The following is a 15,010-nucleotide window of genomic DNA, read 5'->3' on the forward strand; positions in this document are numbered from 1 at the left end:
ATCACATATGTTTCCTGTGGTTAGAAAACAAAACAGTTAATTACATTTTGCACTCTTGTTGACTTGTAGTTTAAGACTAGTAACTGTTTAGCTTCTGTCTTTCAAAATTTAGTATTAACACACTTAAAGTTACAAGGTATTACATTATTTGTCTCTCTATCTATTTAACTGTCAAGTCAATTGCTATTTGCTGACAAAAAAGTGTTATTCACACTTATTTTTACATCTAACATACCTTTTTAACTTTTAATCATTATTCTTCTTTGTGAGCCCATTTTAGACTTCCATAGCCATTACTTTATTAGTGCTACCTGAATTCACAAATGCCCTAAAGATAATAAGGTCATCTCTAACCGAAGGGTCCAGAGGATCAAAAATCATCTCCAACCGAAAGCTAGGCCAGAGGGCTTATGGGTCCCATAGAATCTGAAAGGGCCAAAGGGCTAGAGGGCTGGCCCAATCCAGCCAGCCCCGACTTGGGCCAAACATTCTAGCATTCTTGTCAGTTATAACCGACAAAAATTCTAGGCCAAATTTCAAATGCAGCTAGCCCTTTTTTCTTTTCTTTTTTTATACATTTTTTTTCCTATAACTTCTATTTTACAAAATTTGTTTTATATTTTTTCTAAATTATATTTTTTTCCTATAACTTCTATTTTACAAAATTTGTTTTATATTTTTTCTAAATTATATTTTTTTCCTATAACTTCTATTTTACAAAACTTGAATTTAATTTAAGTTGTTGTTTTTAAATAATAAATTATGTTGTAGTTTTTTACAGTACTTAGCCGTTGGATTTAAATCTGAATTTAAGTTGTAGTATTTAAATAATAAATTATGTTTAACCCTCGGTTGAAGACGATTTTTTGTAACAGGGCTAAAACGAGTCTTATGGCCCTTTGGTCCTTAGTTGGAGATGGAGGGAAATATGGTCATGTACTGTTCATTAAAATATTAATATCTTGAAGAGTCAGGGGGCTAAAACGAGCTATCTTGCTAGCCTTCGGTTGAAGATGGCCTAAGAACTTGCTTTGTACACCAAATCCTGAAAAATAGTGATTAACTTAATATTTGTATAGATTAGGGGCCAATTTATAATATTTTGTGGTACATTTTTAGGTGCTCTGTAATATCCGGTACTTCGTGAGTGACGGTAGGAAAATAACTAAATGCTAAAGTACTAGTAGGTTTAACATTATGACATTATTAGCTAGGGATGAGGATCCCACCCAGAATCAAATGATGGGATTTTAGGAATCCTCACATTTTAATTGTTTATTGTATATCGTACGGTCAATTTTCATCAAGTACTATTTATGTTTAATTTTAAATAATAAAATTCAAATAATTTCTAACCGCACGATATACGATGAACAGTTAAGATTTGAGGATCTCTAAGATCCCCATCATTTGGATCCGGATGGGATCCTCGCCCATTGGCTAGGCATTGTGAGTGGGTCACTATTTGGTCATATATATGTAAGGACTATTAAATGGAGTACTGTATAGCGTAAAGTACGGACTGAGGAGACTCTGTCACTGTACATGTGAAGCAAAAGGCTGTAATCTTAACTTGAAACACCGTTCCGTTCTTTCGAGTAAGATTGAATACAGAAGAATCCGGCGCTAGGTCTGTGTACGTGTCTCTGTATTAACTGTATCTTTGGTCTCTTGACCAAGCAAAAGATTTGGCATCGAGGGCTTTTAAAGGACAGAAAACGTTGGCATGACGATGTCACCTGATGAACATATATACCCATGTTTGATTCCCATATAATTTAGCCGGGGAGCAGTAGCTTAGCTTGCTAAGGAGCAGTTTATCTTACGTACCTCCCTAGAGGCCCTCTATGAAACAGCTTTATTGTCATTATGACTTCCTGGTACACCTATTATATTAGCCGTATGACTCTTACTTGTCATGTTCTTATTATTTTCCTATTATATTTGTTATTCAAATGGCTATTATTTTAACAAATTTTTAACGAATGATCTAATAATAATCCGATTCGTTAACAAGTTAACTCATAATCTGTTATTTTGTGTCGTTTCGTATCAGGTTAATGGATCATGCAAAAAATTATCATGCTTAATATATAGGCTTGGCCAATAGGTCGTGTTTGTGTCTTTTCATATCATAATCGTTATCTTAACAAATAATCTGCTAACAACCTGACTCGTTAACGAGCGTTACAAAAAAGTGAAAGACCTACTTTTCAATTATCACAATATCATGTGGAGTCCTAAACCCTAAACCCTTAAAAAAAATAATAATAATAATAAAAGCACCGTACATATACCAATTCCTATGATCATGATGATCAAATAACCTTACTTCCTCAAGAATGCTGACAAAAAATTAGGGGTTTTGCGTATTGAATCACCATCTCAACCTCGGTAGTTGGATTTGTTATGATTCGTCAAGTTTCATGTATAATTTTAAGACGAAACTCTAAATTGGCTAGCACTTTATAAATTAAAATAATTAGACTACTATTGGCTGTTATTATTGAACTCTAAATTACGGGTATTGGTATATATTCCTTCAATTGTGACTACATGTCACTAATTTTTCGTTTTTATAAATTTTAAAAAAGTGATTTTACGAAAATATCCTAAAGGCAAGGACTTGGACTTCTGTTGACCATCATCTAGAGAAACGTATGACTTATTCTTTTGGCATATTTGCGTAGTACTCGATGGTACGAACGCTTAGGCGAAAGCCGGTTGCGAGCCCGGATTATAACGGTATAGTTACAGACGTTTGAAATTGATTACTTACATTTTAGATTATAAATTATTTGAACTCCCACCTTGTGGGAAAGAAGCCCAATCAGTTTTAAGCCAAGAATAAGGGACCAATCAAATTAAAGGGTAAGGACCAATCAGAAATCAGGAAGAAAAAAAAAAGAAAAAAAAAAGCTCCAGCCTTCCCGTCGGTCCATACACCCACTGTCACATCCTGGGCCTGGATGTGGTGGGGGCCCGAGTACCAAACTGACACACCCTGATCGAAATCAAGACGTGATGGCCAGCACGCCTTGATTTCGGTCGGGTTGTGTCACCCGCGCACCACCCGACCCAAATCCGGCAAATTTCCACCATTTTTCTTGTTGATCACCACCATCCATCACTTGAAAATCACTCATGTGGCCTCCCATCCACCATCTCAGCCCAAAAACAGAGAGTTTTGGTTCCAATTTCGTGAAGGCTGAAGCACGGCTTCGTGGATACTAGGCGGCGATCCACCCATTTCTAAAACATTTACCTTCAATCAACACCACCAAAACACTTTTCTGGAGGTTAAGAACCAAGCCCAAACTGCAGATTGATCGAATTGAAGAACACCTAAATTCTAGGGTTTCAGCGGGTTCTTGGCGATTTGAAACTTTTTCCGGTCAATTTGGACTTAGCCGCATGTATGAAACTTGCTCTACTCATTGAGATCTTCATTTCCGTGAAATTTTTGAATTTTTTGAAATAGTTGATTTTTTCGGCAAGTCAGGGCGGCTGACTGCCGTGTGCAGCGGCATGGGCCGATACCCCACCTAACATTCCTAAGCTAAGTTTGATACTCCAATTGCATAGGTGAAGTTTGATTAACGAAATTCCATTGTTTGGGTACAATTTCGCTAAGGTCCGCCACTTGATCCTTATTTGAATCGACGATCCAACCGTTGGATCACCGCAAAATTTTAATAGGTTATTATTCATAATATTTGAGGACGATAGGAACTGACGGATCGGGAATCTGACATGTGGATCTTCCCGAATTGGATTCCTAAGTTCGTAAAATAAAATGTTGACCGCCGCTTGAATTTACAATTGGCAGAGATCCGACTGCTGGATCGTAATGAAACTTTAGTATGATGTTTTAGAAGCATAATGTGGATATTTGGAAGTTATGGATCGGAAATCTATGATGCGGATCTTCCGGATCGAGTTACGTAGGGTTGTGGATCTTACCGTCGATCTTTGACCTACGGTTGACTTTTGGTCAATTGGTTTCAAATCATTCTAGAATGCCCTTGGGGATGTGTTTTTATGTAAGTTACATGTTCTATTGATAAAAATTCTGAGACGTAACTGAATATTTGTTCTAGGCAACGATCGTTCGTGATGCCTCGATATTCGTGTTAGGGAGTTGTAGCACGGACCTCAGGTGAGTGGGTCTTTTTCCTTTTTATAGTTTGTGTGTGTGTGTGTGTGTGTGTGTATAAACTTTATGATTTCCAGAAACGTTTTTATTTTATTTTATATGGAACTATGCTTTGCTTGCCAAATCGTAAATAAGTTACATTTTAAATATTGCATTGATACACTTGTGAATTGTATTGTGTGATGATGTGGAGACTCAGGTAAGCTTCATGTGAGTATTATGTGATTGAATGGGTTGTATTGCATTGGTATTCACACATTTATTTAGAGCTCATCATGGCTGCACCCCAGTATTAGTACTCCCGCCAGGGGCTAGGGCCAACCTTCACATGATTGTTCACCTCCTACACTGCACACTCACCTTGGATCTAAGTCTGGTGTCAGGCTGTCGTACAGACCACAATAGGTGGTTTCGACTCGTAAGTGACCCGCGAATTATCGCACAGCCTTCACGTGATTGTAGCACTTGAGCGTACATATTTATACCCAGCCTGTCGTACAGGTCACACTAGGTGATTCTCACTCGTGTTCTAGCTTAGATTGATGAGCTACAGATTTAATCGTACAGGTCACGTTAGGTGACTCCGATTGGCATACTATTTTATATTGGTTTCACACCTGGCTTACATTTATTATTGCTAAGATATTATGACATGGCATACTTCAGTTTTCATTGCTCTTGTGCATTGGTTTTTATACCTACGTAGTAGTATTATTTTTTGGAAACTATACAGGTTTTACGGCGAGGGGTTATAATGCTTTCAAAAGGTTTTTATTAAAACTTTATCTTTAGGCCCACTCACCATTGTTTTTCGCCCCTCCAGGTGTTAGTAGCAGAGTTTTCGTACTGACGAGGATTATTGGCAAATCTTGGTGTAGGCGATTATCATCGATGGTATAATTCTCACTCTATTTTACTGTACTGTTTTCCTATAACTTTTATTTTACAAAATTTGTTTCATATTTTTTTTAAATTCCATGTTTTCCTATAACTTCTATTTCACAATTTTTTTTTTTAAATTCCATTTTTTCCTATAACTTCATATTTTTTTATACTCCTACAATGACGGATGATGAAGATGATGTTGATTATGGATATTAAATTTAAGTTATTGTAGTTTTTAAATTTCAGTTAATGTTGTTTTCGAATTTAATTTGTAGTTTTTAAATTCAATTTATCGTTTTTAAATTTTAGTTGTTATTGTTTTTAAATTTAAGTTGTTGTAGTTTTTATATTTAAATAATAAATTATGTTTGGCCCTATGGTCCTCGGTTGGAGACGGTTTTTTGTGACAGGGCTAAAACGAGCCCTTTGGCCCTTTGACCCTTGGTTGGGGACGGAGACAAATATGACTTTGTATTGTTTATTAAAATATTAATATCTTGAAAAACCAGAGAACTAAAACAAGCCTTCTAGCCACTCATCGATTGGAGATGACCTTATAGGAAGAAATATGAGCCTGTTGCATTGTGGCTATATATGGTGGTGCGTACTGCTGCTGAAGGTCGAGGGAGGTTTGGTCACATCTATGTGCAGCTGGGCCTCTTTCCCCTCCTTTGCTATGATTACTTTTTTAGTTTTTACCACCACATTTGTTCTCGACCTGATTTATTCTTATGGAGTAAATATTATTTTTGGAAGTTCCTATAAATTTAGAGAAATCGTTGTTAGTCCGACAGATTATTGGAGAATTTGGGTAGTCACAAGCTTGCATGCCTATCCCTGTTAAAATTAAGACTCAATACACGGATACCGTCAGCAAGGGCCTGTGTAATGAAGGACAAAGGTACATATATGCTTATTTTTCAACAGTGTTTTTTCTTAAACCAAGATCAATAAAAGATGTCAATCAGAATAAACACTTTAATGAAAATTCGAATTGACACTTTTGCCAACGAACCCAAAAAATTCAAAATGATGCTTCATCTTTTGAAAGTAACGATGTACATGCCTCTAGTGTACCGGTTTACACATAGGCCAAAACTACGTGTTAGATTAGAGTTAATCAATTATTGTACTTCTAAATAGAAATGTAATCCCCTTTTGACACATCCATATTTATATCATATAATTCAATGTAATGCAATATAAGAAGTCTCAATTCCACATGGGAGTTGTATCATAAATGTGTGATGTGATACTTCTTATATTAAAAAAAAAAATGTATATATATTCTCGTTAAAGAGTTATACATAAGTTGTGTACCAAATTATATTGATATCATTAGTATCATAAGATTACATGTACATATTAGTAAAATGTGTTTCCTTAAAGAATACATAACACTCGTATTTAATTAACGTTAACAAAGACCATGCAAATGTTAATATTTTCTATTTAATGTGGGTTAATTCAAGTAGCGAGCGGGAGTAAGATAATGCATCGGATTAAACTAGGTCAATAGTTTGATTTCCTCCATTTATAAAAACAAAGAATAAGAAAAGGATTGTGTACGCAATGCAGCATAAAATGCATTTATGAATGCATCATCAACTTAGAGATCATGGGACCTGACCTCTAATACCTAATAGACCCTAAATTCCTTTAAAAAAAAAGGGTCAATGGGATTGTTATTGAAAACTAAAAAGAATACTTCAATAACGAATATATATACGAGGAAGTTGGCTCCCGCCTCCTGGTTGTCGTAAGTGTCACCTTTTCCAAATGAGTATTTGCTGCTTATATGGTTTGGTTACGTAGCAGTAATCTTAACCTAATCGATATGCACAGCAGAACAACTTTAATTAATTGCGCCTACCCTCTTTTTGGATTATGCTTTTGGAATCCCTAGTTACACCTTTCCCCTTTAAATCAAGCACGTAAGGGTTATATAATTCTTGCCCTTGATTGCCCATCTAAAAGTAGGGTTAAAGGAGCTTGCTTTTGTTTGAAAATTAGCCTCCACATCAGCAATTAGTGAAAAACGTACCCCATAAAAAGAGAACATAAGAGTTGGATTAAAATATTATGTTTTTTTTATTTTTTGTGGAATGGCGCCGATATGCTCCTCAACCTTCACGAGCTCGTCGGAATTAGCCTCCGCATTGGCATGTAATTTCCGACGTGAACAAACAGAGATCATCAAAAAAACCTAATCAATATCAAATCTCCATTACAAACTTCGAATTCAGAAACATTTACTCATAACAATGCATCATTCACAATTCAACTAATCGAGATCTACAGAAACCCTAGGCGTACCTTGATCGGGGATGAGTGAGAGATGGCAAAGCAGAAGCAAAACGGAAGGGATCGTCCACTTCCTCATCGTTGCAACTCGAAAACACTTCGAAGAAGAAGTTCTAGTAACTTAGCTCACTGAGATTTATTTGTTTCTGGGTTAATTTCCCTATATACAGAAAACCAAAACCCAAAAATCGAATCCCTTTTAGACTCATGCATGCCCCCAAAATCAATTGAATTTCAAAAACAAGAACATAATAACCTCTAAATTGGTAGAAATTTCCTAAATAGAGCATCATCGAAACCCAAACCATTTTCCATTTGGTTCAATTACGCAGGCACAACAAGGATATGCAGAGATAGGTATGGAGGTACAACCTTCTAGAGCTCGTCTTGGACCTCCTGCAATTGCTCGATGGAGATGACGATGGGTTTTTTGGGATGTCGTTGAGGTTGATGGCTGGATGGGTGGTGTCGTTATGTTGGTCACGACGACAATGATGGGTTGGGTGATTTCTGTGAGGTGAGGCTGGTGAGCACTGTGAGGAAGAGAAGACGATTGAGATTTGAGAGAGTCGAGGGAGGGGAGGGAGTCGAGGGACTGAGAGTCTGACTCTGGAACTTGGGAGGAATTCACTAGGGTTGAAACTAACAGTTGAGATTGGATGATAGGTTATCATTCAATCTCGGCCGTTCATTATAATTAGAAACGGGTTGGTCTAGGACCCCATTTTTCTAATTATATGGACCCGGCCTGTTTTCTCTTTACAATTTTTGGAACCGGCCCGTACCTGCCCCAACCTGCGATTCCTCTACCTGTTTGCCTAACCCTAATATTGACGGAGGACATAATTGATATATTTAATTTTTAAAATATAATAATAAAAAAATTACATGTGTGTTGGAAATAAAACATATAAATATAGAGATGAGAGAATTGGGGAGAGATTAGACGTCTATTATTCTCATTAAAAGCGTCAATTATAAACATAGGGTTTACTTGGAAACAAAACACAAGTTTCCTTGTTTACATTATTAAATAACTAAACTATCAAATATTACATATTCACAAACAGTCGCACAATTGACAAATGTACAATAATATATTATAGTTTAAATAAACTCATAACATGATGATATTTTATATACTCAAAACCATCAAAAGGAACAAATAACTTTCCTGTTTCTTGCACCAAGGTGTTTGAAAAACGCATAAACGAGTCAAATTTCTATTCTAAGCGATCGAGGAAATTGACAGTTGAATAAAAGGACTAATATATGTAGTTGTACAAATAGTTTCGATTTTAACAAAGCAATACAAACATTTTTGTAAAATCATAATTGTACATTTAAATATAATAATTTAGCGTCTAGGGTTTAAGGTTTAGAGTTATGAACTTCAATATGTGCTACATATCATTTGTGGATTAAGACCACGGATTGATAACATTTTTGTATTGAAATTTGAACATGTATTGGCTTCTTGGTAACAAAAAAAGAGAAGAACAACGTTCTTTCTCGTTTATATGCTCATACTTTTAATTGGCTGCTATAATAATTGTAAAAAATAAAAAAAATAAAAAAAAAGAAAAAAGAAAAGAAAAAGAAAGTAAGCAAAGAAGAAAACCTCGTGAAGCGAGAAGCGAGAAGAGAAGAAGGAAAAGGTGACGAGCGTGGAGGAATGCCAAAACCAAAACAAAAAATCAGAAAACGTTTCATTCATCATGCATAGTAATTTTTCAGTGTAATCGTCATACGAGATGGTATATCATGTATTTTTATAGAAATGATGTGTTATATGTGTTAAAATATTAATAACTTAAAAATTACAATTTTTCATCACTTACATAAAATATTATTACCGTTATAACTAAAAATTTCTTCATCACACACACGTCCTCTATTCCCGCGTTCTCACGTGCGTCATCACCACCCAACTACGGAATACAAAATTATTTAAAAAATATATTCGGATTCTAAAAACGATTAAAAACAAATAATTTCAAAAAAAGAGAGGAAAATTGTAAGATCAGTGAAACGACAAGAGCCAAAAACCTGTCAGAAATATCTGCCACCACAGTTAGTTCGATTATTACCGGAAATAGCCGGTGGTCGTCCGGTTTCTCGAAACCCTATGCTTCCCAGCTCCTGCAGGCCCTCCCGGCCCCTTCCCTCTCTTTCTCTCTCCCCCTCTATCTCTCTATCTTGTTGTATGTGCCAGAAATGCAGAGTTTTAGAGAGAAAGAGAAAGCGACTGTAACAAGATTTTGGTATTGTGCAAGATCTGTGTGTGAGTGAGTGACTACTGAACTCACTCAACTCTCTCTGCGTTTATATGAGGATGCGTGAAGTGAAGCAAAAACCCAAATCTTCAATCAACTCTCTCTCTCTCTCTCTCTCTCTCTCTCTCCCTCTCTCTCCTGTGCAAGCCATACTTAGACGTTGTCGTTGCTCAGTAGAATAAGATCATCATCTTCCATCATCATGATAAGACAGCCTAGCCTCTCCCTTTCCACTATTTTCTCTCCATAATCTCACCCACAAAATTCTTAGCCACACGCAACTCTCTCTCTCTCTCTCTCTCTCTCTCTCAGTCTCTAAAGAGCTTTTTCCATTCATGGCTGAGGGTTTCGAGCCCTACCATGTGCCCCAACAGAGCAGAAGGGACAAGCTCCGGGTCCTGGCGGGTCAAGCCCACCCCGATTGCCTCCAACCCGGATCACCATCTCCTCCTCCATCACATCTCCACCATGCTTTGCTCCCTCTCTCATACGATCCCACCACCTCCTTCATCTCCTCCTCAGATTTGCTCATGTGCGCCGAGCCGGCCGTGAAAGAAGAGGGTAGTCATCATCACGTGATCAACCACTTGATGGGTTTTGCTTCCAATTCCACCTCATCTTCTACTTTTCGCCACAACAACCACCATCCTTACATGGATCCACAATTCCCTCTCACTCTTACTGCCGTTCAAGAAATCAACGCCAACCCATTTCTCTGTCCCCCTCAAAACGTCCACCCCCTCAGAGATTTCGACCACCAACAACCTCCCTATGACGATCAAGTCGTCGTCTTCAAACCAGAGCCTCTCTCTCTGTCCCTCTCTTCTTCCCAGCCCACCAACCACACCCACCACACCCAGCAAACCCAGAACAACACAAACAACAACAGTCTCCAGAGATTTTCCTCTCCTGGGATTAATTATGATTCAATAAATTCTGGCGTTAGTGTTGCTTCTGTCCCTTTTGGACCGTTCACCGGGTACGCTTCGATTCTGAAGGGATCTAGGTTTTTAAAGCCGGCGCAGCAGTTGCTAGAGGAGTTTTGCGATGTGAGCAGTCGTGAAATTTACAGCGCGAAAGTCTTGACGGCGGAGGATTCCTCTTCGTTTCTTGACCCTCCTATTGAGAGCTTTGGTGACGACGACTCACTGACGGCTAGGGGAGACGGCGGTCAGAGTACAAGAAAAAAGTCCAGACTAATTTCCATGCTCGACGAGGTATGCAATTAATTTTAACTTACATTTTTAATTAATTTCCCGTTTTAGTTTTTGTTTTGCCCAACATTTGTTTTATGATTTAATTTTGGGCAGACGTTTGTGACTGTATGTTGTGCATTATATGATATGATTGTTCATTGGTTTTTGGTCAAAGTACAAACTGCGGTCCTTAATTTGGTAGTGTTAATTAACATGGACTGATTAGGGTTATTCTACAATTCATTTGTGCGATTATGGAATTAATAGGGGATTATGAGACTCTTGCATTGAAGGAAGGAGAGACTGGTGAGTGTAAAAACAAAAAATCGTCTTTACAGAAAAGGTGTTAGGAGGAGGGAATATATGCACTGAGATCTTCGCTTATAAAGCATCTGACAACCGTGGAATGAGTTCCTAATACGTGACAATGTCTCCAAGTTTTGGCCCTAAAGTAGCGGAGGGAATCCGTTTAAATTGATTTTTTTTACATGTATTTAAACAAAAAAAAAAAAAAAAAAAAGTATAAAAACCATAATGTTTTTGAAATTTAAAAGATGGGATCGGGGCAATTTAATTTTATGATATGAACTCAGACAAAGTTACCAAACGTGAACAGTGAAATAATCAATATTTCAGTTCCTATTTAGAATGATGGGTAGGAGTAGGTTGCGTCCGAGATTCGAAACTTTCTAATGGAACAAAAAAACGCAAAAATGACTTTTTTTTCTTTCAAAATGTGATAATTCGTCCATGTGCATGTGTGATATGTATTTAGTGCATGTTGCTTTGTCTTCATGATGATATCTGAGTCAGACTTAAACCTGCTGTCGGGGTTACATTTCCTGGCTTTAGCCGTTGAGGGCAATGATGAAGATTCAGTCTCACGTTATATGGTTTCATGCATATATATGGTGTCATATGCCTATTTAATATCTCACTGACAAATAGGTTTTCGGTCTGCTGTGAATTTTTGTGGTCCTTGTCAAGACTTGGAAGCTGTGAGACAATATGATACGGTGTATTTAACAAGAACTTGGATATGATATGGTGTATTTAACAAGAACTTGGATATATATATATATATATATGATGGTTGAAGGTTTTGGGTGAAACCTAAGGAAGTTAACTTCACATCCCCTTGCTTATGTGGATCAATTACTTATTGGAGAGCTAAGTGAACAAATCAAAGTGAATTCGTTGCAATTATGTAGCAAGATGCATATATGGATCTTGATTCTTGATTCATTCTGTACCAGGGACAAATACACAGTACTCTTTACAAAAAATGGATACGGGTACCTTAGGGAATTATTCGTAATGTCATTCACTATTTGGTTTCGTAACTCCACATTTAACTTTTGCAACATATAGAGCGTTAACATTCAACATTTGAATTACAATAACTGAAACGTTACACTATAATCGTCAAAGGTTACATAATAATGGTAAAGTATGATGTCGTTAATACTGTAACAAGTTAGGTGTTTATGTTTTGAACTTCCCAATACACTATCAAGGCATGTTGTTATGTGTGAATGTGATGGCATATAACAAAAATATTGTCAAATTGAGTACTGGTACCCTTTTTAATGAAGGGTTCATTGACTAACTCCTAAACGAATATATTCATGGGCCAATCGTACAAGTATTTCCAACCCAACCAATCAAAGGCGTGGGGTGAATATGTAGGCACAATTTGATGGAAGCATATCACACCCGGCCTATCACATAGCAAACATTACTAGTATATGTTACGAAGAGAATATGGAAAGTTTCAGTAGAATATCTGTTGAATTATATCGAAACTAAATGTTATTGAATAAAGATTCCTATTTTTTGCATCTAGGAGTTCATTACACTATATTATTGGGTAGGTTGGCAATTCCAAATTTCTTTGTACTTCGAGATGAATTTTTTACAAAGCAACTTCTCAAAGGATGAATTTGGTTGCATCCTTGGGGTGGTGGTAGCACTGCTAAATTTTTTTGGTTAATGATATTCTACTTCTTGACATCGCATAAAGATCAAAAGCTTAAGAATTTGCACACTTTGATGTCCAAACATTTATATCGTCGCAGTTTGTATAGAAGGGTATTGTAAAGTGCTATTTTATTTTTTTGTGTGCGCTCTAGGTTTATAGGAGGTACAAGCAATACTGTCAACAGATGCAGGCAGTGGCAAGGTCATTTGAGTATGTTGCTGGGCTTGGAAATGCAGCTCCTTATGCAAACTTAGCGATAAAAGCCATGGCTAGACATTTTAAGTGTTTGAAGAATGCTATCACTGATCAGCTTCACTCCAGAAATCGGAATGGTAGTCATTTAGGACATGAAAAAGATGAAAGTCCTATGCTTCATAGCAGTAGAAGTGTATATGGCCAGAGATCGATTCATTCCTCTGACTTTGTGGATCACCAACCTGTTTGGAGACCACAAAGGGGTCTTCCTGAGCGCGCTGTTACTGTTCTTAGAGCCTGGTTGTTTGAACACTTCCTGCATCCGTAAGTAATTAATTAATTAGTTACTTGACAGCTTGTTAGTCTTTTCTTCAATGGATATGAGCCTTGCATTACTTCAATCTAATACTTTATGTTGCAGTTATCCTACCGACTCGGATAAATTAATGTTGGCTAAACAAACTGGTCTATCACGAAGCCAGGTATGTGACATCTGTCATCTATGTAACCGGATCAGTATATTAGTTTTTAAAGTTGTCCATTTCCAAAACAATTGAGTCTGGTGTTCAAGCAATCGTGATAAACTGTTTTAAACTGAATCAGGTTTCAAATTGGTTTATTAATGCAAGAGTAAGGCTATGGAAACCAATGGTGGAAGAAATACACATGCTGGAAACACGGCAAGCCCAAAAAGCTTCACAAAGGGTGGATTTAAGTTCCAATAGATCAAGTGATGATCATTTACCTTCCCCAAACTCGCTGGGATCCGAGAATCCATCCACATCCACCCATAGAGTTCAAGACACCGCATCTAAGCGCACCAGAAGTGAACTTCATGATCATATCACTATGGGGGCTACTGAACAAAGCCTCTCTTACAGTAATTTTCCAAGCCATATGCATGTAGGTCATGTTGGTATGAACATGGCAGGTGGGAGTAGTAGTGGTGTGTCTCTAACCCTGGGACTTCACCAAAATAATGGCATTGGTTTTTCAGCTCCCTTTCCTATCAATGCAGCTGAACGTTTTGGCCTTGGCCTTGACGGCAATAGCGAGAACTATGCAATGGTTGGTTTCGAAGCTCAAAATCGGCATTATGGAAGGGATGTCATGGGAGGGCAACTTTTGCACGATTTTGTGGGATGAACGTCAAACAAAATGCAATTAGATGTTCATTTATTAAGCCAGAATCTCAGTTGAAATTTGAAGAATGGTTGAATGGTTAGCCTATAGTGTGGTGTTAGCTAGAGGTATGTATCATTCTGTCACACCCCATGTGTAATATTGGTGTTAAATTGTCAGGTAATTTTGTATTTGATTGAAGGAAAAAAAAAATGATGAAATGTCCAATAAGACCCATGAAACCGTCGTGCATGATACATGGCTTGAATCAAAATTTGCCCCAAGTTTATAGCTAGGTTTTGTCATCCTGCAATGGCTTGCCATTATTTTTAAGGAAACTAATAAAAATGATTTGAAAATTAAAAGTTTTAATGATAAAGATAAAATAAAGGGTAAAGTGAATAGTATCAGGATTGATGTTTTAGTATAAAAATATAGGTTTTTTTATTAAAGTGAATGATACCGGGAGTTTTTCGTGAAAGTTCTTTTATTTTTATGCGTTGGAAGATAGAAAATCCTCCTGTGCATATGCAACTAACCAATTTTTTAATGCGAGCAATTTTTTTGCTCTATTCTACTCTAAAGGGAGGGGAAAGGGTTTGAACTCGGAATGCAGGTAGTGGAAGAGAAATGTGTCAACAATCTGGGCGCATTCCATCACTTTAACTTACCGTTTATTGTTTTGCGCATTCTAGATTTGGTATTCGTGTCGTGTTTTTTGTGTTCATGTCGTTTTCGCGTTATACTCGATATCTTAACCGGTCGTGTCGTGTAACACCCGTTAAAATAAACGGATAAAATGACCTGACTCGAAATCGACCCGATAATATTAACAGGTAATATGATGCGACCCGTTACCTGTTAAGGAAAATATATTTTAAACCAATAAATAATC

The 15,010-nt window shown here is 37.0% G+C and overlaps 1 protein-coding gene across 1 annotated transcript; it reads left to right on the plus strand.

The window, feature by feature from the left end:
- The first annotated feature begins 9,387 nt into the window (after nucleotides 1-9,387).
- Nucleotides 9,388-14,416, plus strand: LOC137745340 (BEL1-like homeodomain protein 9). The gene is made up of 4 exons (XM_068485284.1): nucleotides 9,388-10,838; nucleotides 12,950-13,317; nucleotides 13,415-13,475; nucleotides 13,597-14,416. The coding sequence occupies exons 1-4, from the start codon at nucleotides 9,957-9,959 to the stop codon at nucleotides 14,137-14,139; spliced, it is 1,854 nt and encodes a 617-aa protein (XP_068341385.1). The 5' UTR covers nucleotides 9,388-9,956; the 3' UTR covers nucleotides 14,140-14,416.
- The last annotated feature ends 594 nt before the right edge of the window (nucleotides 14,417-15,010 follow it).

This window comes from Pyrus communis, chromosome 9, assembly GCF_963583255.1.
Source record: "Pyrus communis chromosome 9, drPyrComm1.1, whole genome shotgun sequence".
NCBI classification, from domain to species: domain Eukaryota; kingdom Viridiplantae; phylum Streptophyta; class Magnoliopsida; order Rosales; family Rosaceae; genus Pyrus; species Pyrus communis.

Bases quoted from the DNA above. Each gene is read 5' to 3' on its own strand.
- LOC137745340 (XM_068485284.1), top strand. From the start codon at position 9,957: ATGGCTGAGGGTTTCGAGCCCTACCATGTGCCCCAACAGAGCAGAAGG. The intron at 10,839-12,949 runs GTATGCAATTAA...TGTGCGCTCTAG, and splicing joins TAATTTCCATGCTCGACGAG to GTTTATAGGAGGTACAAGCA. The intron at 13,318-13,414 runs GTAAGTAATTAA...TTTATGTTGCAG, and splicing joins TTTGAACACTTCCTGCATCC to TTATCCTACCGACTCGGATA.